The sequence below is a fragment of the Salmo salar genome, chromosome 21, assembly GCF_965601325.2.
Source record: "Salmo salar chromosome 21, fSalSal1, whole genome shotgun sequence".
Classification (NCBI taxonomy): domain Eukaryota; kingdom Metazoa; phylum Chordata; class Actinopteri; order Salmoniformes; family Salmonidae; genus Salmo; species Salmo salar.
Window position 1 is genome coordinate 50,790,102 of NC_138311.1, and position 27,399 is coordinate 50,817,500.

Consider the following 27,399-nt stretch of genomic DNA (forward strand, 5'->3'; position numbering starts at 1 on the left):
GACACACAGAAAAACAATCCCGCACAATAGGGTGCGGGCCAGCTGAACTAAATAGCCCTCTTAATTGCCTAACTCAGGGCAGGTGAGAAAACATAAAAAAAGGGAAAAACAAAAAGGGAATCGGTGGTAGCTAATAGGCCGGTGACAACGACCGCCGAGCGCCACCCGAGCAGGAGGGGGCGCCACCGTCGGTAGGAATCGTGACACAGTACCAGATCAATGTGGAGCTATATGCAGGGAGTACCAGTACCAGATCAATGTGGAGCTATATACAGGGACTACCAGTACCAGATCAATGTGGAGCTATATACAGGGAGTACCAGTACCAGATCAATGTGGAGCTATATACAGGGAGTACCAGTACCAGATCAATGTGGAGCTATAACAACCGGTATTACCAGTATCAGATCAATGTGGAGCTATATACAGGGACTACCAGTACCAGATCAATGTTGAGCTATATACAGGGAGTACCAGTACCAGATCAATGTGGAGCAATATACAGGGAGTACCAGTACCAGATCAATGTGGAGCTATATACAGGGAGTACCAGTACCAGATCAATATGGAGCTATATACAGGGAGTATCAGTACCAGATCAATGTGGAGCTATATACAGGGAGTACCAGTATCAGATCAATGTGGAGCTATATACAGGGAGTACCAGTACCAGATCAATGTGCAGGGGTATGAGGTATTTGATATAGATATGTACATGAAGGCAGGGTAAAGTGACTAGGCATCAGGATAGATAATAATAAAGTATTTGAGGTAGATATGTACATTAAGGCAGAGGTTCAGTCCCAGGGTCCCTAGCTTGTTGATGAGCTTGGAGGGGACTATCGTGTTGAACGCTGAACTGTACTCTATGAACAGAATTCACACATAGTTATTTCCCCTCTTGTCCAGGTGGGAGGTTGTTTGTTTATGACCCCATACAGTTCGTTGAGTGCCAGAGTGCTGTTGGCTTGTGGAGGGATGTAGACAGTCGTGATAATTATGGATGAGAACTCTCTTGGTAGATAAAAGGGTCTGCAGCATACCATGAGGTATTCTATATCAGGTGAACAAAAGCACGAGATTTCCTTCACACTTGAAGCAGCACACCAGTTGTTATGTTTGAACAAACGCACTCCACCTCCTTTCGACTTCCCGAAGCCTCCGTCCCATCCTGCCACTGGATGGAGAATCCCCCGAGTACTATTGTCACGTCCTGGCCAGTATATAAGGTTAATTGTTTTGTAGTTTGGTCAGGGCGTGGCAGGGGGTATTTGTTTTCTGTGGTGGGGTGAGTATTCTGTGTATAGCCTTGTGCCTTACCAGACTGTTTATTTGTCGAGTGTTCGTTTTTCGTGTTTTGTTATTTTGTATGTTCATTTTTGAGATTAATTAAAAATCAAGATGAGCATTCACGTACCTGCTGCGTTTTGGTCCACATTTTCTGATGACGATTTCGCATTATCGTCAGAAGACGAAGACAACAAGTGTGACAGAATCACCCACCACCAAAGGACCAAGCAGCAGAGGAAGGAGCAGACGGAGTTCGAGTTGGACTGGCGGGAGAAGTGGACTTGGGAGGAAGTTCTGGACGGGGCCGGACCTTGGCACCAGGCTGGGGATTATCGACGCCCGCAGTGGGAAATTGAGGCAGCCAAGGCAGAGAGGCGGTGGTACGAGGCCAAGTACGCGCTGAAGGAGAAGCACGAGAGGCACCCCCAAGAAAATTTTTGGGGGGGGCACACGGGTAGTTTGGCTAGGCGTAAGAAGAGCCGGAAGCCAGCTACTCGTGGTTATATGGAGGAGCGTATGGGGTGGAGAGCGCTATGTTTCGCTGAGGAGCGCACTATCTCACCCATACGCACGCACAGTCCGGTGCGCGTTATTCCAGCCCCTCGCAGGTGCCGTGCTAGAGCGGGCATCCAGCCTGGTAGGAGGATGCCTGCGCAGCGCATCTGGTCGCCGGTACGCCTCCGAGGACCAGGCTACCCAACTCCCGCTCTACGCACGGCTACCATCAGGCCCCTGCACAGCCCAGTCTGCCCTGTACGAACACCCCGCTCGTACAGGGCTACTAGTTCCATCCAGCCAAGGCGGGTTGTGCAGGAGGTAAGATCTAGACCGGCTGTGCGCCTCCATAGCCCTGGGTTTCCAGCTCCTGTCTCTCGTGCGGACCCGGAAGTGCGTCAACCCAGTCCGACTCGTCCTGTTCCCGCTCCCCGCACTAGCCTGGAGGTGCGTGTACATAATCTGGTAAGCCCAGTACCAGCACCACGCACCAGGCTACAAGTGCGTCAACCCAGCCTCGCCAGTCAACAGTCTTCATCAGAGCTGCCCGCCAGTCAACAGTCATCATCAGAGCTGCCCGCCAGTCAACAGTCATCGTCAGAGCTGCCCGCCAGTCAACAGTCATCGTCAGAGCTGCCCGCCAGTCAACAGTCATCGTCAGAGCTGCCCGCCAGTCAACAGTCATCGTCAGAGCTGCCCGCCAGTCAACAGTCATCGTCAGAGCTGCCCGCCAGTCAACAGTCATCGTCAGAGCTGCCCGCCAGTCAACAGTCATCGTCAGAGCTGCCCGCCAGTCAACAGTCATCGTCAGAGCTGCCCGCCAGTCAACAGTCATCGTCAGAGCTGCCCGCCAGTCAACAGTCATCGTCAGAGCTGCCCGCCAGTCAACAGTCATCGTCAGAGCTGCCCGCCAGTCAACAGTCGTCAGAGAGGTCAGACTGCGCTGAACTGCCGGAGTGGTCAGACTGCGCTGAACTGCCGGAGTGGCCAGACTGCGCTGAACTGCCGGAGTGGTCAGACTGCGCTGAACTGCCGGAGTGGCCAGACTGCGCTGAACTGCCGGAGTGGCCAGACTGCGCTGAACTGCCGGAGTGGCCAGACTGCCCTGAACTGCCGGAGTGGCCAGACTGCCCAGACTGTCCCGAATTGCCAGACTGCCCAGACTGTCCCGAATTGCCAGACTGCCCAGACTGTCCCGAATTGCCAGACTGCCCAGACTGTCCCGAATTGCCAGACTGCCCAGACTGTCCCGAATTGCCAGACTGCCCAGACTGTCCCGAATTGCCAGACTGCCCAGACTGTCCCGAATTGCCAGACTGCCCAGACTGTCCCGAATTGCCAGACTGTCCCGAATTGCCAGACTGCCCAGACTGTCCCGAATTGCCAGACTGCCCAGACTGTCCCGAATTGCCAGACTGCCCAGACTGTCCCGAATTGCCAGACTGCCCAGACTCTCCCGAATTGCCAGACTGCCCCGACTGCCCCCCGGCGAAGCCAGAGTGGCCCGACAGCCTGGAACGGCCGGAGCCAGAGCCACCTCCAGAAATAGGTGGGTTGGGGAGGGGGGGTGTAGCACAGTGCCGTCGTTGACGGCAGCCACCCTCCCTTCCCTCCCTTTAGAAAAGGGGACTTTTTGTTGGTGTTGCTTGGGGTTATTTTTTGTTAAGGTGCTTCTGGGGTAGCACCTTTAAGGGGGGGGTACTGTCACGTCCTGGCCAGTATATAAGGTTAATTGTTTTGTAGTTTGGTCAGGGCGTGGCAGGGGGTATTTGTTTTCTGTGGTGGGGTGAGTATTCTGTGTATAGCCTTGTGCCTTACCAGACTGTTTATTTGTCGAGTGTTCGTTTTTCGTGTTTTGTTATTTTGTATGTTCATTTTTGAGATTAATTAAAAATCAAGATGAGCATTCACGTACCTGCTGCGTTTTGGTCCACATTTTCTGATGACGATTTCGCATTATCGTCAGAAGACGAAGACAACAAGTGTGACAACTATGTTCATAGTGTCATCATCCAGCCATCATCCATCAGTCCTTTCTGCCTCCCACATGCATGTTTTGGTTGTCGTGTTTATTGTGATTTCATGCTATTTCAGTGCGGCCCAGCCAGGCCCATGTTGCGAGAGTACTGTGAGGTCATTCACAGAGGCTTACCTTACGTTTACATCACTGCTTCACGTTTTAGAGGTCAGGGGTCATCTGTTTTGTTGTGATAGGCCTAGCCCGTCCTTACACTATCTCTAGCCCCATTCAGCAGGACTTAGCCCATGTCACCCTCTCAAACTTTCCATCGCTACATGACACGTTATGAAATGGGAATCTGGCCTGGCAGAAGCGCTTCAGGAAGTGAGACCTCTTTGGAAGATGCTCTTAACAGTGACAGGAATGACACTTCCTTCCTCACTGTCTCACGATCCAACGGATATTTTTTCTCTCTCGTCTATTGAGAAGGTTCTTTTGTTTCAGAAGCCATAATGGTTTTTAGATATTTTCCTTAGGACATAACTATGTTGAAAAATAAGCATTTGAAAGGAAAGGCTCAATTTCCTAGATTTATTCAGCGGGTTAACAGTTTTTTTTTTTGCTTTATGGCTGTATTGCCAGAAAATAACAATACTTACTGGCGCTTACTCATGGACTATCAAGCTATCCAATTCCTCAGTCAACAGTGGAACTCTCTGCTCTGGCCGTGACATACGAGTCCTGCGTGTCGTACACTACAAGCAGCGTGTCGTGAAGGGAGTGACAGGTGATGACATCTGAAGACACCGTGACTGAGCCCCAACATTTGTTTAGGTCATATGACTCTCTCAACATTTATTCTTCTTTATTCAAGCGTTTTATCCGGTAGTATGTCAGGACCTTTCAATTGTGGGCATTCAGAATTATAGGCAGGTAAAGGGGGATTCAGTATTATGGGCAGGTAAAGAGGGGATTCAGTGTTATAGGCAGGTAAAGGGGTCATTCAGTATTATAGGCAGGTAAAGGGGTCATTCAGTATTATAGGCAGGTAAAGGGGATTCAGTATTATAGGCAGGTATAGGGGGATTCAGTATTATAGACAGGTAAAGGGGTCATTCAGTATTATAGGCAGGTAAAGGGGGTTAAGTGTTATAGGCAGGTAAAGGGGTCATTCGGTATTATAGGCAGGTAAAGGGGATTCAGTATTATAGGCAGGTATAGGGGGATTCAGTAGTATAGGTAGGTAAAGGGGGGATTCAGTATGATAGGCAGGTAAAGGGGGATTCAGTGTTATAGGTAGGTAAAGGGGGGATTCAGTATTATAGGCAGGTAAAGGGGGATTCAGTATTATAGGCAGGTAAAGGGGGATTCAGTATTATAGGCAGGTAAAGGGGGATTCAGTATTATAGGCAGGTAAAGGGGGATTCAGTATTATAGGCAGGTAAAGGGGTCATTCGGTATTATAGGCAGGTAAAGGGGGATTCAGTGTTATAGGCAGGTAAAGGGGTCATTCGGTATTATAGGCAGGTAAAGGGGGATTCAGTATTATAGGCAGGTAAAGGGGTCATTCGGTATTATAGGCAGGTAAAGGGGGATTCAGTATTATAGGCAGGTAAAGGGGTCATTCGGTATTATAGACCGGTAAAGGGGGATTCAGTATTATAGGCAGGTAAAGGGGGATTCAGTATTATAGGCAGGTAAAGGGGGATTCAGTATTACAGGCAGGTAAAGGGGGATTCAGTATTATAGGCAGGTAAAGGGGTCGTTCGGTATTATAGACAGGTAAAGGGGGATTCAGTATTATAGGCAGGTAAAGGGGGATTCAGTATTATAGGCAGGTAAAGGGGTCATTCGGTATTATAGACCGGTAAAGGGGGATTCAGTATTATAGGCAGGTAAAGGGGGATTCAGTATTATAGGCAGGTATAGGGGGGATTTAGTATTATAGGCAGGTAAAGGGGTCATTCGGTATTATAGACAGGTAAAGGGGATTCAGTATTATAGGCAGGTAAAGGGGGATTCAGTATTATAGGCAGGTAAAGGGGGATTCAGTATTATAGGCAGGTAAAGGGGTCATTCAGTATTATAGGCAGGTAAAGGGGGATTCAGTATTATAGGCAGGTAAAGGGGTCGTTCGGTATTATAGGCAGGTAAAGGGGGATTCAGTATTATAGGCAGGTATAGGGGGATTCAGTGCTATTAAACTCCCAGACACTGATGACTGTGAAGTGATAGGAGCCTATAAATCCAGTCCAGTTCCGGCAGAGCTCATCTGATCACACTGCTAGTCTGTGGGCTGTTCTTGTCTGGTGTGTAAATCCTTTTGTTGGCAGACACTGCCTTAGCTAAGGACCTACTGTCAGGTTTCTCTACCCTGCTGCCCTCCCCCCATTGGAGGTTGTTATTAAATTATATCTCAGAGCGAACAGAGACTTAAATATTTAGGAAAATAAATGGTGAGACTGTGTTTACGTTGTCTCCATCTGGACTTGATCAGCCTGGTGTTAGGAGAGCCAACCACTGGTTCCTCCAGGTTTAGTCAACGTGCCTTCTTAGGGAATTTGTTTGGGATTACTACAATTCCTCTTCCTCCTCCTATTCATCCTCTTCCTATTCCTCCTCTTCCTCCTCTTCCTCATCTTCCTATTCATCATCTTCCTATTCATCCTCTTCCTATTCCTCCTCTTCATCTTCCTCCCCTTCATCTTCCTATTCCTCCTCTTGCTCATCTTCCTCCTCTTCCTCATCGTCATATTCATCCCCATCCTCCTCTTCATCTTCCTCCCATTCATCTTCCTATTCCTCCTCTTCCTCACTTTCCACTCCCTATTCATCCTCTTCCTCCTCTTCCTCCCCTTCCTCTTCATCATCTTTCTCCTCTTCCTATTCATCCACTTCCTTCTCTTCTTCCTCTTCCCCTTCATCCTCTTCCTCCTCTTCCTATTCATCCTCTTCCTCATCTTTCTATTCCCCCTCTTGCTCTTTCTCCCTATTGGAGCTACTTCAGCATGGCAGGATGGTTCTAATACAACTCTTCGTATGTCTTCAAGTACTAGGGTTCAGAAAGAGACCTGAGGGGAACAGGAGATAAGGAGAAGTGTAATAGTAATTTCCAGAGAAGTACATATGGGAGATTCCTCTGTAGTAGCAGACCTACAATATGTATCATCAGTGATTGACCCCAGGACGCTCAGCAAAGTGTTGTGAGGGACGACGTGCTAGTGGCTCCATGCTGGGTTTAGCTGGATCTCATGCTGGTCTTTTCACTAGAGATCTCCACTGTGCTCCATAGAGACTAATATCCCCTGTGCTTCTTCTTGTCCACTTCCTGACTCCCTCTGGCCTCCTCCAGCCTACTCGTCCATTTGTTTCTGCTGGTTAGATCATGGAGAGATTACCATCTCCCAGCATGAAACTTGGGGCTGGGGAGAGGAAGTGGAGGAGTGATCTCTGTCTCACAAATAGGACCTTAATATGGTCCTCATTGCTGTTGTCGTACAAGATTGAATGCTTCTGGTGATTGTCGCCTCACCAAATGGAAATTCTAATGACGTAGTCCATCACTGAATCAGATCTAGTCCTCTGCTGATGACACAAATGCACTATTATTCATGAGCGTGGTTGTGACAGCTTTGTTTCTGAGGTATTGTCACGAAAAAAACAAATATGATGGGCAATGAAACATTTGGTACAGTACATTACGCCAGCAATGTTAAAACTGATTTGGTGACTCTCTATGGTAGAATTGTGAGGCAACCTCACTCATCCCATAACTTATTCATTGTATTTATGGCAGGTAGCAGAGGGCTAGGCTCTACTAGCACCAGGCAGACTCAGCAGGAATGCAATGCTTAGCGGTAGCTAACTATTCACATCAACCAGTCACTGACTGTAACTGGAGCCCTGCACTCCTGTACGGTAGGTTAGTTACCTGAAAGGACCTCTGGACCCGTCGTTAGGCTCTATGACTAAACCTGTACAATGCATAATAATATCCCACTTATTCACAAGAAAATCATTTCGGCAGGAAAATATGAGATAGAGCTATTCTCTTTCTTTTTGTGCTACTGCACCTTGGGGTGAGGTTTGGTCTAGCATTGATTAGCCTTGGGGTGAGGTTTGGTCTAGCAGTGATTAGCCTTGGGGTGAGGTTTGGTGTAGCATTGATTAGCTTTGGGGTGAGGTTTGGTCTACCATTTTTTAGCCTTGCGGTGAGGTTTGGTCTAGTAGTGATTAGCCTTGGGGTGAGGTTTGGTCTAGTAGTGATTAGCCTTGGAGTGTGGTTTGGTCTAGCATTGATTAGCCTTGGGGTGAGGTTTGGTCTAGCATTGATTAGCCTTGGGGTGAGGTTTGGTCTAGCATTGATTAGCTTTGGGGTGAGGTTTGGTCTAGCAGTGATTAGCCTTGGGGTGAGGTTTGGTCTAGCATTGATTAGCCTTGGGGTGAGGTTTGGTCTAGCATTGATTAGCCTTGGGGTGAGGTTTGGTCTAGTAGTGATTAGCCTTGGGGTGAGGTTTGGTCTAGCAGTGATTAGCCTTGGGGTAAGGTTTGGTCTAGCAGTGATTAGCCTTGGGGTGAGGTTTGGTCTAGTATTGATTAGCCTTGGGGTGAGGTTTGGTCTAGTATTGATTAGCCTTGGGGTGAGGTTTGGTCTAGCATTGATTAGCTTTGGGGTGAGGTTTGGTCTAGTATTGATTAGCCTTGGGGTGAGGTTTGGTCTAGTATTGATTAGCCTTGGGGTGAGGTTTGGTCTAGCAGTGATTAGCCTTGGGGTAAGGTTTGGTCTAGCAGTGATTAGCCTTGGGGTGAGGTTTGGTCTAGTATTGATTAGCCTTGGGGTGAGGTTTGGTCTAGTATTGATTAGCCTTGGGGTGAGGTTTGGTCTAGTATTGATTAGCCTTGGGGTGAGGTTTGGTCTAGTATTGATTAGCCTTGGGGTGAGGTTTGGTCTAGCAGTGATTAGCCTTGGGGTGAGGTTTGGTCTAGTATTGATTAGCCTTGGGGTGAGGTTTGGTCTAGCATTGATTAGCTTTGGGGTGAGGTTTGGTCTAGTATTGATTAGCCTTGGGGTGAGGTTTGGTCTAGCAGTGATTAGCCTTGGGGTAAGGTTTGGTCTAGTATTGATTAGCCTTGGGGTGAGGTTTGGTCTAGCATTGATTAGCTTTGGGGTGAGGTTTGGTCTAGTATTGATTAGCCTTGGGGTGAGGTTTGGTCTAGTATTGATTAGCCTTGGGGTGAGGTTTGGTCTAGTATTGATTAGCCTTGGGGTGAGGTTTGGTCTAGTATTGATTAGCCTTGGGGTGAGGTTTGGTCTAGCAGTGATTAGCCTTGGGGTAAGGTTTGGTCTAGCAGTGATTAGCCTTGGGGTGAGGTTTGGTCTAGTATTGATTAGCCTTGGGGTGAGGTTTGGTCTAGTATTGATTAGCCTTGGGGTGAGGTTTGGTCTAGCATTGATTAGCTTTGGGGTGAGGTTTGGTCTAGTATTGATTAGCCTTGGGGTGAGGTTTGGTCTAGTATTGATTAGCCTTGGGGTGAGGTTTGGTCTAGTATTGATTAGCCTTGGGGTGAGGTTTGGTCTAGTATTGATTAGCCTTGGGGTGAGGTTTGGTCTAGCAGTGATTAGCCTTGGGGTGAGGTTTGGTCTAGTATTGATTAGCCTTGGGGTGAGGTTTGGTCTAGTATTGATTACCCTTGGGGTGAGGTTTGGTCTAGTATTATTTAGCCTTGGGGTGAGGTTTGGTCTAGTATTGATTAGCCTTGGGGTGAGGTTTGGTCTAGTATTGATTAGCCTTGGGGTGAGGTTTGGTCTAGTATTGATTGGCCTTGGCGTGAGGTTTGGTCTAGTATTGATTAGCCTTGGGGTGAGGTTTGGTCTAGTATTGATTAGCCTTGGGGTGAGGTTTGGTCTAGTATTGATTACCCTTGGGGTGAGGTTTGGTCTAGTATTGATTACCCTTGGGGTGAGGTTTGGTCTAGTATTGATTACCCTTGGGTTGAGGTTTGGTCTAGCATTTTGAATGTCTATTTTCCATCCTTTGTTTGGGCATTGTGAATAGAAAATTACGTCTGTACTGGCCTGCTCTGGCTTTTGTGTCTCATTTCACAGTCTGTGACTCAATTCAGGTTTAATTGGAGAGCTACTTTGCCCTGCATGCTGGACAAATCCTGAAAATGTGTCTGCTGGAGTTCAGAGATAATGACGAAAGCAGACCTATTGGTTAAGTTGCTCAACAAAAGCTGCATGAACAGGAAATCTACAGCTGTGTTGAATTGCTTACCTCACCACTGTCCCATTGCCCCGATCTTGAAAATACTGTATGCCTTACCATAAGTCAGGGACCACAGACACATCGCTGTCACGGTTCTCCTTTGAACTATGTCCAGTTTGGCTTTAAAAGGATTTGAGTTAGGTGAGGAAGTTTACGTTTGTTATTCTTTGCTGGTGTTTTGCTGTAGTTTGTGTCTCTCCCACCCATGTGGGGTAACTGTACTCTGCTGCATTCTCTGTAGTGGGGCTTTGTTTTTATATCCCCTACTTTAAAGATGTTACGTTGAAAGGTTTCTGCTTAAGGAATCACCATGGAGTAAACATCTAGAGAGGATAGGGGTACAAAACACTCTGTTGAACAGTTATTATCAGGGGGAATCTCCTTTTAAGTGAGACGTGTCAGACAGGTCTCCAATGGGAACTCAAAACTAGGCTACGCTCCTAACTGGGATGAAAATGTGCTGTTAAGAATGAAGAACAACAGAAGGGATGTCCAACAGTAGTTTCCTTTCATAAATCCTCCTGCATATCAAGACATTACTCATATCTAAAATTAGTCCCACATATACAGCAATTCATTCACAAAATGTATCTGTCTTAGTGAAAAACGGTCTTACTGAAAATGAAGTCCTACTGAGTTGGTCCCGTGTGGCTCAGTTGGTAGAGCATGGTGTTTGCAACGCCAGGGTTGTGGGTTCGATTCCCACGGGGGACCAGTACGGGAAGAAGAAAAAAAATTATGAAATGTATGCATTCACTACTGTAAGTCGCTCTGGATAAGAGCGTCTGCTAAATGACTAAAATGTAGTTAGGTTAGAGGCCTTGTGATGAGGGTTGAATGTGTTTAGATATTTTCTGTGAGGACTGGCATGTTGAAAGCACTAGTTAGTCTAGTGGTATTATGTTGATACTACTAGGTGTATCTGTGTTACGTCAGTTCAACACCCACCACCAGCTGAAGGAAACTGCCATTAGAGAGAGAGAGCAGGAGAAAGGTAGTGGAGGTGTTGAGACACAGAGTTTTATTTTTTATTTCACCTTTATTTAACCAGGTAGGCTAGTTGAGAACAAGTTCTCATTTACAACTGCAACCTGGCCAAGATAAAGCAAAGCAGTGCGACACAAACAACAACACATAGTTACACATGGAATAAACAAACGTACAGTCAATAACATAATATAAAAAGTCTATATACAGTGTGTGCAAAAGTCCAGGGACCGGATTCACAAAACCTTCTTAAGAAGAAATTTCTTCTTAACTGCAATTTTTTCCTTAATTATAGACTTATGAAGAAAGTTTAGCAAAGTTGCTATTCCTCAATAAAGTTATTGGAAATGTTCTTAAGGTTTTTCTATGTTTCTTCCTAAGAAAAAAGTTAAGAACAAATGGAATTCTTGAAAATAATGTTTCAGGATTTCTTGTTGGAAATGTACTTAAACTTTAGGACAGCTAAACCCTTGTCTTGAGACGAATGGATACTTTTGTAAACATGAACGTTTTCTTGCGCCACAGACACAGATGGCTACCGGATATTTAAATACATCAAGAAAACAAATTAAACACGCATTATCTAGCTAGCTAGTTATTAACAATGTATTACAATATTCTATAAGTGTTAAATAGCTAGCGCTATCTCATCAATTTGCAAAAAAAGAACTTGGCTAACGCGTAACGTCGTTAGCTATTTTGTTGGCTATAATATCGTTACGCGTTAGCTAGCTAACGTAGCTACCTAACTTGCCGGTTGCGCAGTCCCTCTACCACCATCTCTCCTATCATGGACGACACCTTCTCCTCCAGCTGGTCCACATGAATGGTCTCTCAGCTCCCTTCTTCTTAGCAGCCGACTTGATGTCAGACCACTTCTTTTTTTACTGCATCACTGTCCCTTGCCATACCACCGACGGCAGAGACAGACTCGCCCACTCTCACCCATCCTCTCTTTTTGGTATCTGCAGTGACCCCGCAGTTATTCAGTCTCCCCAACAGCAACCGTTTCCTGGCTGCTCTTTCCTCCACCATCACTTCAAGCTCTTGTTTGCTGATGGGTTTTTTTTTCTCTTTCCTTGGTTATCCATTTTTATTTTGATATAGTTAATCTGATGGCTATAATGTGTGAAAAATAATGAAATAACCAAATCCCATCATCCCTGTCACATAAGCTTATTTATTGGTTTCAAGCATGTCACTAATGTCAATGACACATAAGAAGATATTTACGAAGTTCTTAAGAAAAATATTTACGAAGTTCCTAAGAAAACTACGAATTCCTAAGAACATTTAGAGGAATTGCATTTACGAACTATCTTATGAACTTATTCTTTTTTTCCTAAAGAAACTTCTTACGTTTTTTCTTAAGAAATGTTTTGTGAATCTGGCCCCAGCTCCTCAGGGAGGGAGGGAGCCCCATGGCCGGGCTGGGTGGCTGAGAGCCAGGCTGAGGCCCTGGGTGTGTCTGTCTGTACGTGGTTCCCTGGCCCTGGCCTGGAGCAAAACAATGTGTAGGAGAGGAGCATCCCATTCTGGCCCTGCCTCCCTCTCTGCCCTCTAGAACCTCCACAGACCTGAGACCATTCTCTAGCATGAAACAATATTTTCCCGGAGCATTTAGTAAACCAGGTCCACATACTGTAGTACTGAGAAAAAAAACATGTTAGGAATCTGTTGTCATTCCCGAAGGATGTCTTGTATAGCTGTCTTTTCTTAATCTGTTGTGATTTACCGTTTTCAGAGCATCACTCTACGCTCTTCCAGTCTCATAATTTAACCAGAGCCTGGCATGAACTTGATTTAATTAGCTAAATAAAACTGTTTTCCGTCTACAGATTTCGACTCAGAGACGCCAAGGAAGAACTGTCTACCCCACAGTGCCTGAGAACGCCGAGGAGGAGGCACGGAGTCTGTTTGTCCAAGAGGTAAGATCCTACGAGTGCAATAACCCTGCAGGAATGAACCTTTGTGCAGGTAGAGCAGTGGTTTTATTGATAGTTTGATGTTGGCATTGAGATGTGCCATTACTTTCACCATGCAGCCATATTAACTACAGACATTAGAGTCAGTCTTCAGCCAGCTTCTGACCTGTCATTTATGTAGATGGCGACCCGTACAAGATCAATAGATATGGAACACACTGTGCCGCACAGACTTTAGGGTCTGTGATGATTTCCCCATTGTTTATTGAATGTGTCCAGCCGAACCGAACTTCTATTTCACTTAGCACACACTTTGTTACACAATGGTGTTTTATTGTTCAGTGCAGACAGGCGTAGGAATTATGGGCTGTTACTGGAAGCCATCCAGCCAATAGGAGTATTTTCATTCTCTTCAATAACATCTGTTCAGGCCAGGAGACCAAAAAACTGATAAACGGAATCCAGTTCCAAGGTAAATGGATTGTTCTTCTCAAAACGTCTGGTCTTCATTCTCTCAGAGCCCTGTTAACAGTAGTGCCTCCCTGTACCAAGCCCGGTAAATGCCTTCTGCAACTAAGTGGTATTGAAATTGATCTTGAAATCAGAATATAGTCAGGCTTACTGTCCATTCTGTTCTGAATTATTAGACCAAAAGTGAGTTCACAACAGTTCACCTGACACAAGAAGTCTGGGGTGAAGTGTCAAACACACGCCTTAAACGCACCTGCTCTGGGGTAACTATAGATGGGAGACGTGACAGCGACCTTTGTATTGGGCTATGAACTCCTCCTTACTGGACTGCCTGGCGCCCCTAACAAAGCTGAAGTATTTTGATGTTTGTTATTTATTAGGATCCCCATTAGCTGCTACAAAAGCATCAGCTACTCTTCCTGGGGTCCACATGAAACATGACATAATGCATAGTACAGAACATTATTAGTCAAGGACCAAACTATATACATTGAAAATGTCACACATAGCCTACATATCTGTTCCCAGACATAACTATGGATGGGTCATAATTCAGATTTCTGTCATACTGTTATCATCATAAAACATTTCCTTTTTTTCATTGCAAGATTTGACTCAACCAAAAAACGACCATTTTAATCACCAAGAAAAGTCTCAAAGCATTTAGGTAAAAGCTGATATCTAGGATGTGAGATGAGACAAAGTCTCAAAGTTTTACTTAATCCCAGACTTTTAAAATATGAACCTTTTAGTCATCAAGTACTAAATGTGTAGGCGGATGAGGAAGTGGCTGCTGAACTACTGAGCACTGATCTACTGAGCACTGATCTACTGAGCACTGATCTACTGAGCACTGAACGACTGAGCACTGAACGACTGAGCACTGATCTACTGAGCACTGAACTACTGAGCACTGATCTACTGAACGACTGAGCACTGATCTACTGAGCACTGAACGACTGAGCACTGATCTACTGAGCACTGAACGACTGAGCACTGAACGACTGAGCACTGATCTACTGAGCACTGAACGACTGAGCACTGATCTACTGATCTACTGAGCACTGAACGACTGAGCACTGATCTAACGAGCACTGAACGACTGAGCACTGAACGACTGAGCACTGATCTACTGAGCACTGAACTACTGAGCACTGATCTACTAAACGACTGAGCACTGATCTACTGAGCACTGAACGACTGAGCACTGATCTACTGAGCACTGAACGACTGAGCACTGAACGACTGAGCACTGATCTACTACTTCTCTTTTCTGCCAACTATCTGCATTCCTGTTACGTGGGAAGAAGAAGACTTAGTTTGGTTAACACATATTGGTTGTTGTGTGCTTGTATGAATGTTTCTGGTTTCTTTAGACTAAACATTGAAACTGTGTCTTGATTTACACATGAAAGCCGTTGATTGTCTCTCTCTTTGTTTCAGTGCATCAAGACCTACAACACTGACTGGCATGTCGTTAATTACAAGTATGAGGACTACTCTGGGGACTTTCGGCAGCTTCCAAAGTAAGCCTGTTGTTCAGAATGGTGTCTTGACAGTACAGTGTTGTATATCATGTAACCAAGTGGTGATTTCCTTCTGGGCAAGTTAGTACAGCTACCCTCTTTGTGCCAAGATTTCACACTAAAACGCACGCACACAGAAACACGCACACACACAGGTGTCAGACAGTGTCAGGCTGTCTGTAATCTTCTATCAGCCTTAGTTGCTGATTGGTGAGGAGGTTTTGGCATGGATACCCTACAAGGAAATGCAGGGTTTATGGTTTAACCAGCAATAACAATGGATACTTCCTGTTCAAGCCAAACTCAGGTTATTCCTGGAGCAGTGGGATTTAGTCCGTGTGGAAACTAACCCCTGTTCTAAGAGTGTCTCATTAGTTCCAGGAATATGGTTTCCAGTGTCATCGTTGTGGAATTTGGACATAAAATGAAGCTGCCCCAACCTTGAGACTTGCCATTGATGTCAACAGCCCTTTGGTCACCATTCAGTGTCCAGGGAGGGAAATTGAAACAATGAAATATGACGTAGCATGACACTAATTTTTACAGTGGTTTTCCTGGGTTGAGTTAGTTCAAGGTTCCTATGTAAGTGGGACTTGTACTGTACATTACATCCGGTTTCATTTCTTATAACAATGAATGACCTCTGATAGATAATGGATGACCTCTGACCTCTGATAGATAAGATCAAATCATACTTTATCCACATCCTTGTGTTTTACAGCAAAGTGTCCAGACCAGACAAACTGGCTGTCCACGTTTTTGAGGTTGATGAAGATGTCGATAAAGATGAGGTAAGTGAATGTCTGCAGAAAGTTACAAATAACAAACTATTTAGCTAAGCCACTTGTGTTTATTCCTATCAGCACACAGATCTTAAGCTTTTACCTCAACTCTTGACCCTCAGCCTTGCCCACATGCTCCATGTACAAATCATTTTATATCAAATAACCCTCCATACAGACAGACAGACAGAATAATTCATAAAATTTTCATGCTCCGCTAAGACAGTCCAGCAGCTTTCTACACTGCCAGAAGGCCACTGTATCTAAACTCTTTACTCCTAGAAACCTGTATTTCCTAGAAGAACACCCCTTCTGAGTCTCACAAGCATCAGATCCTATTTCAGTTATTCATTCAGACTAGAACTGATTTGGCTTTCCTGCTCCAATCACAGTTGTTAAATGTCTCCGGCAAGAGATGAAAGAGTTCTGTGTCTAAACAGCACATATTGTGCCTAAACAGCATGTCTAAATAGCACATGTTGTGTCTAAATAGCATGTTGTGTCTAAATAACTTATTGTCACAGGCGTCAAAGTGAGTAGACCAAGGTGCAGCGCGGAATATGTTCATCTTGTAGTTTTAATGAAAAAAGAATGAACACTTTACAAATAAACAAAAAATTACAGCAGACAGTTCCGTCAGGTACTTACAACTAAAAGGGAAAACAACTACCCACAAAATCCAAAGGAAAAACAGGCTGCCTAAGTATGGTTCCTAATCAGAGACAACGATAGACAGCTGCCTCTGGTTAGGAACCATACTCGGCCCAACACATAGAAATACAACACATAGAATGCCCACCCCACACAAAACAAACCCTCTCTCCCAGGTCAGGGCGTGACACTTATATTATGTCTAAATAGCATGTTGTGTCTAAATAGCATGTTGTGTCTAAATAGCATGTTGTGTCTAAATAGCATGTTGTGTATAAATAGCATGTTGTGTCTAAATAGCATGTTGTGTCTAAATAGCATGTTGTGTCTAAATAGCATGTTGTGTATAAATGGCATGTGTTGTGTCTAAATAGCATGTGTTGTGTCTAAATAGCATGTTGTGTCTAAATAGTATGTGTTGTGTCTAAATAGCATGTGTTGTGTCTAAATAGCATGTTGTGTCTAAATAGCATGTGTTGTGTCTAAATAGCATTTGTTGCGTCTAAATAGCATGTTGTGTCTAAATAGCATGTTGTGTCTAAATAGCATGTGTTGTGTCTAAATAGCATGTTGTGTCTAAATAGCATGTTGTGTCTAAATAGCATGTGTTGTGTCTAAATAGCATGTTGTGTCTAAATAGCATGTTGTGTCTAAATAGCATGTGTTGTGTCTAAATAGCATGTTGTGTCTAAATAGCATGTTGTGTCTAAATAGCATGTGTTGTGTCTAAATAGCATGTTGTGTCTAAATAGCATGTGGTGTGTCTAAATAGCACATGTTATGTCTAAGTAGCATGTGTTGTGTCTAAATAGCATGTGTTGCGTCTAAATAGCATGTTGTGTCTAAATAGCATGTTGTGTCTAAATAGCATGTGTTGTGTCTAAATAGCATGTTGTGTCTAAATAGCATGTTGTGTCTAAATAGCATGTGTTATGTCTAAATAGCATGTGTTGTGTCTAAATAGCATGTTGTGTCTAAATAGCATGTTGTGTCTAAATAGCATGTGGTGTGTCTAAATAGCACATGTTATGTCTAAGTAGCACATGTTATGTCTAAAGTATAAAGGGTAATTAGCTGCAGGACTTTGGTTCACTGGCCACCTCTTAAATGGTCTCAGGTTTTTCTACTCTGCTTCTCATGCGGAAGTTCATGTGTTCATGGTCCCAGGCTCCTCACTCCTCACAGCTCATGGGTTTGGCCCTTTTTGTTGTGAGCAAATTATTTTACATTTAGTGACTGCCTGATTGATACAACTGTGAAACCGTAGCTAGAACCCTTTGGTCTGTGAACCATAGAAATGTCTGATTCTGCTGTTGAACAGTGTAAATTAGTCTTTGTTGGAATGGCTTGTGAGACAGGGAGTCAGTGCACACGAGGGAGGCTATGGAGTGAACATTAGGTCTGATAGGGGAGGGGCATTAGGTCTGACTGGGGAGTGAACATTAGGTCTGATAGGGGAGGGGCATTAGGTCTGACAGGGGAGGGGCATTAGGTCTGATAGGGGAGTGAACATTAGGTCTGACAGGGGAGTGAACATTAGGTCTGATAGGGGAGGGGCATTAGGTCTGATAGGGGAGGGGCATTAGGTCTGATAGGGGAGGGGCATTAGGTCTGACAGGGGAGGGGCATTAGGTCTGATAGGGGAGGGGCATTAGGTCTGACTGGGGAGTGAGCATTAGGTCTGACAGGGGAGGGGCATTAGGTCTGATAGGGGAGGGGCATTAGGTCTGATAGGGGAGGGGCATTAGGTCTGATAGGGGAGGGGCATTAGATCTGACAGGGGAGGGGCATTAGGTCTGATAGGGGAGGGGCATTAGGTCTGACAGGGGAGTGAACATTAGGTCTGACAGGGGAGGGGCATTAGATCTGACAGGGGAGTGAACATTAGGTCTGACAGGGGAGGGGCATTAGATCTGACAGGGGAGGGGCATTAGGTCTGATAGGGGAGGGGCATTAGGTCTGACAGGGGAGGGGCATTAGATCTGACAGGGGAGGGGCATTAGGTCTGACAGGGGAGGGGCATTAGGTCTGACAGGGGAGGGGCATTAGATCTGACAGGGGAGGGGCATTAGGTCTGATAGGGGAGGGGCATTAGGTCTGACAGGGGAGGGGCATTAGATCTGATAGGGGAGGGGCATTAGGTCTGACAGAGGAGGGGCATTAGGTCTGACAGGGGAGGGGCATTAGATCTGACAGGGGAGGGGCATTAGATCTGACAGGGGAGTGAACATTAGGTCTGATAGGGGAGGGGCATTAGGTCTGACAGGGGAGGGGCATTAGGTCTGACAGGGGAGGGGCATTAGATCTGACAGGGGAGGGGCATTAGGTCTGATAGGGGAGGGGCATTAGGTCTGATAGGGGAGGGGCATTAGATCTGACAGGGGAGGGGCATTAGGTCTGATAGGGGAGGGGCATTAGGTCTGATAGGGGAGGGGCATTAGGTCTGACAGGGGAGGGGCATTAGATCTGACAGGGGAGGGGCATTAGGTCTGACAGGGGAGGGGCATTAGGTCTGACAGGGGAGGGGCATTAGGTCTGATAGGGGAGGGGCATTAGGTCTGACAGGGGAGGGGCATTAGGTCTGACAGGGGAGGGGCATTAGATCTGACAGGGGAGGGGCATTAGGTCTGACAGGGGAGGGGCATTAGGTCTGACAGGGGAGGGGCATTAGATCTGATAGGGGAGGGGCATTAGGTCTGACGGGGGAGGGGCATTAGGTCTGACAGGGGAGGGGCATTAGGTCTGACAGGGGAGGGGCATTAGGTCTGACAGGGGAGGGGCATTAGATCTGATAGGGGAGGGGCATTAGGTCTGATAGGGGAGGGGCATTAGGTCTGACAGGGGAGGGGCATTAGATCTGATAGGGGAGGGGCATTAGGTCTGACAGGGGAGGGGCATTAGGTCTGACAGGGGAGGGGCATTAGGTCTGATAGGGGAGGGGCATTAGGTCTGACAGGGGAGGGGCATTAGATCTGACAGGGGAGGGGCATTAGGTCTGACAGGGGAGGGGCATTAGATCTGACAGGGGAGGGGCATTAGGTCTGACAGGGGAGGGGCATTAGGTCTGACTGGGGAGGGGCATTAGATCTGACAGGGGAGGGGCATTAGATCTGACAGGGGAGGGGCATTAGGTCTGATAGGGGAGCCCCCCCCCCCACACACACACACACACACACACACACACACACAGAGAGCAACCCCAGCCCCATGTCTGTTCATGTATTTAAAGACAATAGCATTACCACAGGCAGGGGTAGAACGTTTATGGTCGAATGTGTAAATGATTATGGAATTATTCTGCACTGTATTGCATCTAAGGTTGATTGATGCAATAGTTTTGTTCATCTGGTTGGTTTGGGTGTTGCCAGGCAACATTTGCGGAGCTTTGGGGTTCACTGAAAGTCAACAGAAGTAAAATGTCTGGTCCTCTGGGGACTGGTGTCTTCTGGCCAGAGGGGGATGACTGGAAGCAGGCCCTGAACGTTTCCAGACCCTCCTCAGATGAGTCGATGATATGCTGAAAAAATATTCTGCGCTCTGCCAACACCTTTAAATACATTTTATTGGATGAGAAAGAGAATAGGAATCATGTCATACAAAGTCATCTTAAAAACCCATTTCATTATTGTCAGTTTCTAAAAGCATCTGGAACATTGGGTTTTAACTCTGTAGTCTGTCAAAGAGAAGAGGCTTAAACACTCTGGACATGTGTTCTGATCATGAGGACCTGATGGAGACCAGGCCAGGGGTAAAACGCTGGTGCACTGTCACCTCTACCCTTACTATTCTCCTAATTGACTTATTTACACAGATCATTACACCTCTGGAAGTCTTCATGGAATAGAGATGGTAGCCATGTGTTTTTCATCATATGTGCCCTTTGCCAATGGATTGGATGCTTTCATGGTATACCTAAGAACTGGGATGATATGATCGCGTCTCAGTGCAGAAGCCATGGAGAGGGGCTGTTTATTTGGGTTCATAGTGGAGGTTTGTTGAATATGCTGGCTGCTTGTTTGGAATCAAATAGACCTACACTCTTAGAAAAAAGGTGCTATCTAGAACCTAAAAGGGTTCTTCGGCTATACCCATAGTAGAACCCTTTGAAGAACCCTTTTTGGTTCCTTTCCACATAGGGTTTTGCATGGAACCCAAAAGTGTTCTACCTGGAATGAAAAAAGGTTCTACTTGGAACCAAAAAGGGTTATCCTATGGGGACAGGCGAAGAATCCTTTTGGAACCCTTTTTTCTAAGAGTGTACATCAAACGGAGGTTTTTCTCATCTCATCCTCCATGTCTCCTATACTGACATTTATATCAGCCACAGGATCAAGGGGCGTTGCACAGTTTGGCAGAGAGTGAGCACAGTAATGTGTTGATGTGGTGCAGTGTATGTCATTGTGTACTGTATGTGTGTTGTCTTGAGTGTGTCTGAGCCCATTGCCATGTCTCTTCCAGGACACAACCTCCCTAGGTTCCCAGAAAGGAGGGATCACCAAGCATGGCTGGCTGTACAAAGGCAACATGAACAGTGCCATCAGTGTCACCATGAGGGTGAGAGATCCTAATGATGATGATGACACTAGCTATCTCTGTGAGGAATGGTTTTTACACAGTGTACCAGATGTATCGGGATGAGCAATAGTCCATTCTCGTGTCTCCAGTGACAGAAGGATGTAGCTTGATTTTCATCAACACCATTTATCAGACAAACTGATGGATTTTGTAAAACACTAATGTTGTTGACTTCCTCCTAACCATGCTGGGGCAATTATCTGGGCCCAAATTGTGCCTCTTGTTCTCTAAGAATAGAAATGGGATTGTTATTGTTTTACTGTACTTTCCAGTCTTTCAAGAGGAGGTATTTCCACCTAACCCAGCTGGGTGATGGCTCTTACAACCTGAACTTCTACAAGGATGAGAAGATCTCCAAAGAACCCAAAGGAACCATCTTCCTGGACTCCTGTATGGGAGTTGTTCAGGTGATATTGTGAACTTTGTATCTGGGAATGTGCTTTGACACCATAATTATTAACATTATATGGGATGAGTTCAGGTCATCTAGACAGACATGCTTCCTTTCCAAAGATGTTACTTTCTAAAATATATGTACCTGTGTAAAATCTTATATGATCAGTAAAACTCAGCACAAGTTAAATCTAGCAACAGAGTATCAATGACGAAATGTTTCTGTCTGTATCGCTGCTGGGACCCTTCCCCAATCCCCATTTATGTAATACTACCATACACTTTGCAGCAGGCCAGCAATCAATACCACATGCTATAGCTAGCAGGCACACATCTCCCCGTCCCAACACAGGCTTGAAGCCATTATCTGTCTTCTACTCACAGAGGGATGTAAAGGTTGTGTTTTTACTGATCAATCATTCAGCTCACATTAATTATCTGTCTTCTACTCACAGAGGGATGTAAAGGTTGTGTTTTTACTGACCAAGCATTCAGCTCACATTAATTATCTGTCTTCTACTCACAGAGGGATGTAAAGGTTGTGTTTTTACTGATCAAGCATTCAGCTCACATTAATTATCTGTCTTCTACACACAGGGGGATGTAAAGGTTGTGTTTTTACTGACCAAGCATTCAGCTCACATTAATTATCTGTCTTCTACACACAGAGGGATGTAAAGATTGTGTTTTTACTGATCAAGCATTCAGCTCACATTAATTATCTGTCTTCTACTCACAGGTGGATGTAAAGGTTGTGTTTTTACTGATCAAGCATTCAGCTCACATTAATTATCTGTCTTCTACTCACAGAGGGATGTAAAGGTTGTGTTTTTACTGATCAAGCATTCAGCTCACATTAATTATCTGTCTTCTACTCACAGGTGGATGTAAAGGTTGTGTTTTTACTGATCAAGTATTCAGCTCACATTAATTATCTGTCTTCTACACACAGATGGATGTAAAGGTTGTGTTTTTACTGACCAAGCATTCAGCTCACATTAATTATCTGTCTTCTACTCACAGGTGGATGTAAAGGTTGTGTTTTTACTGACCAAGCATTCAGCTCACATTAATTATCTGTCTTCTACTCACAGGTGGATGTAAAGGTTGTGTTTTTACTGACCAAGCATTCAGCTCACATTCATTATCTGTCTTCTACACACAGATGGATGTAAAGGTTGTGTTTTTACTGACCAAGCATTTAGCTCACATTAATTATCTGTCTTCTACACACAGGGGGATGTAAAGGTTGTGTTTTTACTGACCAAGCATTTAGCTCACATGAATTATCTGTCTTCTACACACAGAGGGATGTAAAGGTTGTGTTTTTACTGACCAAGCATTTAGCTCACATTAATTATCTGTCTTCTACACACAGGGGGATGTAAAGGTTGTGTTTTTACTGACCAAGCATTTAGCTCACATGAATTATCTGTCTTCTACACACAGAGGGATGTAAAGGTTGTGTTTTTACTGACCAAGCATTCATCTACTCACAGAGGGATGTAAAGGTTGTGTTTTTACTGACCAAGCATTCATCTACTCACAGAGGGATGTAAAGGTTGTGTTTTTACTGACCAAGCATTCATCTACACACAGAGGGATGTAAAGGTTGTGTTTTTTACTGACCAAGCATTCATCTACACACAGAGGGATGTAAAAGTCATGTTTTTACTGACCAAGCATTTAGCTCACATGAATTAGATGAATAAAAAGGAGTCATCAGTGTGGAGTTGAGAGCTCGGCCAGGGCCTCTCTTATCTCCTGCCCTACGGAAGTGGCTTTTGTTTCTGCCAGTGAAGACGAGTGGGAGTGTGTACCTGGTATGGAGTGGATGGCGTGGTTGGGCGGTCCCTTGAGTGGATTGGTAAAATATTCAGACCCCTTCCCTTTTTCCACATTTTGTTACATTACAGCCTCATTCTGAAATTGATTAAATACCCCATAATGACAAAGCAAAAACAGGTTTTTATAATTTTTTTCAAATGTTTTACACAAAAAAACCTGAAATACCTTATTTACATAAGTATTCAGACTCTTTGCTATGAGACTTGAAATTGAGTTTCCATTGATGATCCTTGAGATGTTTCTACAACTTGATTGGAGTCCACCTGTGGTAAACTAAATTGATTGGACATGATTTGGAAAGGCACACACCTGTCTATACAAGGTCCCACAGTTGACAGTGCATGTCAGATCAAAAACTAAGCCATGAGTTCGAAGGAATTGTCTGTAGAGCTCAGAGACAGGATTGTGTTGAGGCACAGATCTGGGGAAGGGTTCCAAAAAATGTCTGCAGCACTGAAGTTCCCCAAGAACACAGTGGCCTCCATCATTCTTAAATGGAAAAAGATTGGAACCACCAAGACTCTTCCTAGAGCTGGCCGCCCGGCCAAACTGAGCAATCAGGGGAGAAGGCCCTTGGTCATGGAGGTGACCAAGAATCCGATGGTCACTCTGATAGAGCTCAAAGGTCCTCTGTTGAGATGGAAGAACCTTCCAGAAGGCCTTTATGGTAGAGTGGCCAGATGGAAGCCACTTCTCAGTAAAAGGCACATGACAGCCCACTTGGAGTTTGCCAAAAGGCAACTAAAGACTCTCAGACCATGAGAAACAAGATTCTCTGGTCTGATGAAACCAAGATTGAACTCTTTGGTCTGAATACCTACCTATCTATTTAGCCTTGGCTACCTAGCAATCTGTTTAGCCTTGGCTTGCTAGCACGTTAGCTGTACACACACCTGTTTGTATTGATGTCCTGGCCGGTGTCGCATTGTCTTCTTTACCTTTGGCGAATTGGGTGCTCTGTAGGCCTATGTTTCTTATCCAGGAGCAAACGTATGGTCGTTTGGTTTATGCGGGTTTCTTCAAATGTAATGCTTTGAGCCAATAGCTCGTCTTTTGGAGGTACAGACGGTAAGCCTATGGCGAGCAATCCACAACTGAACTGGACCATAAGGTTGATGACCAAAACATTGCTTTTGTAAAAAAAACTTTTCTGGCAACCTTTTACGGAATATATTATACTAGTTGAACTCCTCGTCTGCCGGTGGGTCAAGCTAGTTGACAGTACAGATGTTGTGTCAGGCTTGGCTATAATGTACGTCGTCTGCCTAGCACTGGACACTGTGCTGTCTGGAGATCTGGCCAAGTGGGAGTATGTAAATGCTTGTAAATGTGGCAAAGTATGCTATCCCCTTCACTCTGATTGGGTGTTTCATTTAGCCCGAGATTTGACATTATATGGGCAAGATAATGTGCCTAATTATAAACCACAACAACTGGCCTTGGAGGGGATCTGCTCTTAGGTAACTCTGCAATTATATGCATATCCCCTCTCCCTCCTTTTCCCTCTCCTCTCTCTCCTCTCCTCTCCCTCCTCTCCCCTCTCCCCTCTCCCTCCTTTCCCCTCTCCTCTCTCTCCTCTCCCCTCTCCTCTCCCTCCTCACCCCTCTCCCTCTTCTCCCTCCCCTCTCCTCCCCTCTCCTCTCCCTCCTCACCCCTCTCCTCCCTCCCCTCTTCTCCCTCCCCTCTCCTCTCCCTCTTCTCCCTCCCCTCCCCTCTCCTCCCCTCTCCTCTCCCTCCTCATCCCTCTCCCTCTTCTCCCTCCCCTCTCCTCCCCTCTCCTCTCTTTCCTCCCCTCCCCTCTCCTCTCCCTCCTCATCCCTCTCCCTCTTCTCCCTCCCCTCTCCTCCCCTCTCCTCCCCTCTCCTCTCTTTCCTCCCCTCACCTCTCCTCTCCTCTCCCTCCTCATCCCTCTCCCTCTTCTCCCTCCCCTCTCCTCCCCCTCCTCTCTTTCCTCCCCTCCCCTCTCCTCTCCTCATCCTCCTCTCCCTGCATAATGTACTAAGGCTTTGTGTGCTAAACAACAGGCCTGCGTATTTGACTCATTTCACAGTGGGGGAGTCCTTGCAGTTTAAAGTATTTAAGGGTTCACAACCTACGGAACCCAGTATAGTGATAATCTACTCTCCACTCAGAGTTAATGTGTTATTTAAAGAACCCAGTATAGTGATAATCTACTCTCCACTCACAGTTAATGTGTTATTTAAAGAACCCAGTATAGTGATAATCTACTCTCCACTCACAGTTAATGTGTTATTTAAAGAACCCAGTATAGTGATAATCTACTCTCCACTCACAGTTAATGTGTTATTTAAAGAACCCAGTATAGTGATAATCTACTCTCCACTCACAGTTAATGTGTTATTTAAAGAACCCAGTATAGTGATAATCTACTCTCCACTCACAGTTAATGTGTTATTTAAAGAACCCTGCTTATTAGTCCCTTGATGATGAATCCACTCTGCTCCTGTCCCAAACACCCCCATAACTAGTGTTTACTCTACTGGCCTTGAGCTAATGACTCTCCCTCCCATTCACCTCCCTCTCTACAGGCCCCTCTCTACAGGCCCCTCTCTACAGGCCCCTCTCTACAGGCCCCTCTCTACAGGCCCCTCTCTGCAGGCCCCTCTCTGCAGGCCCCTCTCTACAGGCCCCTCTCCGCAGGCCCCTCTCTACAGGCCCCTCTCTACAGGCCCCTCTCTGCAGGCCCCTCTCTGCAGGCCCCTCTCTACAGGCCCCTCTCTACAGGCCCCTCTCCGCAGGCCCCTCTCTACAGGCCCCTCTCTACAGGCCCCTCTCCGCAGGCCCCTCTCTGCAGGCCGAAAGACTCAGCCTGATGTTATGTGGAGCTATGATTTATATAGAAACATTCAGGCAATATTTTGGGGAGATTGTTTACACAACAGTGGAATTACTACACCTCAGCCTCCCATGGTAAGATCTCCTGGACATTTGAATGAACTCTATAATGACCAAAGCCTGGATGCATATACGTAATCAGCCACGGTGGTTAGTTTATGGTGGCTGACTGAATCACCAGCTTCGGGAGGTGTGTAATTGAGACAATCTGAGGCCGACCTGAGGTAGTGACATCATTCTTGCTGGCTGATTGAGGGCCATAGGTCAACTCTACAGTTCAGTGCTGCTGACAGACTCAGTCCCTTTATAAGAGCTCAGCTCCAGTGCTGCTGACAGACTCAGTCCCTTTATAAGAGCTCAGCTCCAGTGCTGCTGGCAGACTCAGTCCCTTTATAAGAGCTCAGCTCCAGTGTTGCTGGCAGACTCAGTCCCTTTATAAGAGCTCAGCTCCAGTGTTGCTGACAGACTCAGTCCCTTTATAAGAGCTCAGCTCCAGTGCTGCTGGCAGACTCAGTCCCTTTATAAGAGCTCAGCTCCAGTGCTGCTGGCAGACTCAGTCCCTTTATAAGAGCTCAGCTCCAGTGTTGCTGGCAGACTCAGTCCCTTTATAAGAGCTCAGCTCCAGTGCTGCTGGCAGACTCAGTCCCTTTATAAGAGCTCAGCTCCAGTGCTGCTGGCAGACTCAGTCCCTTCATAAGAGCTCAGCTCCAGTGTTGCTGGCAGACTCAGTCCCTTTATAAGAGCTCAGCTCCAGTGCTGCTGGCAGACTCAGTCCCTTTATAAGAGCTCAGCTCCAGTGTTGCTGGCAGACTCAGTCCCTTTATAAGAGCTCAGCTCCAGTGCTGCTGGCAGACTCAGTCCCTTTATAAGAGCTCAGCTCCAGTGTTGCTGACAGACTCAGTCCCTTTATAAGAGCTCAGCTCCAGTGCTGCTGGCAGACTCAGTCCCTTTATAAGAGCTCAGCTCCAGTGTTGCTGGCAGACTCAGTCCCTTTATAAGAGCTCAGCTCCAGTGCTGCTGGCAGACTCAGTCCCTTTATAAGAGCTCAGCTCCAGTGCTGCTGGCAGACTCAGTCCCTTTATAAGAGCTCAGCTCCAGTGTTGCTGGCAGACTCAGTCCCTTTATAAGAGCTCAGCTCCAGTGCTGCTGGCAGACTCAGTCCCTTTATAAGAGCTCAGCTCCAGTGCTGCTGGCAGACTCAGTCCCTTCATAAGAGCTCAGCTCCAGTGTTGCTGGCAGACTCAGTCCCTTTATAAGAGCTCAGCTCCAGTGCTGCTGGCAGACTCAGTCCCTTTATAAGAGCTCAGCTCCAGTGCTGCTGGCAGACTCAGTCCCTTTATAAGAGCTCAGCTCCAGTGTTGCTGACAGACT

General features: G+C 45.8%; 1 protein-coding gene across 3 annotated transcripts in view; it reads left to right on the forward strand.

The window, feature by feature from the left end:
- LOC106582455 (dedicator of cytokinesis protein 9) overlaps nt 1–27,399 on the forward strand; it is a 192,014-nt gene that overhangs the window by 88,127 nt on the left and 76,488 nt on the right. For all 3 annotated transcript variants that reach the window (XM_014165582.3, XM_014165587.3, XM_082967226.1), the window contains exons 3-7: nt 12,840–12,929; nt 14,841–14,923; nt 15,645–15,714; nt 20,815–20,910; nt 21,204–21,338. In XM_014165582.3, coding sequence (XP_014021057.2) covers nt 12,840–12,929; nt 14,841–14,923; nt 15,645–15,714; nt 20,815–20,910; nt 21,204–21,338 — 474 coding nt within the window. The remainder of the gene's footprint in view (nt 1–12,839; nt 12,930–14,840; nt 14,924–15,644; nt 15,715–20,814; nt 20,911–21,203; nt 21,339–27,399) is intronic.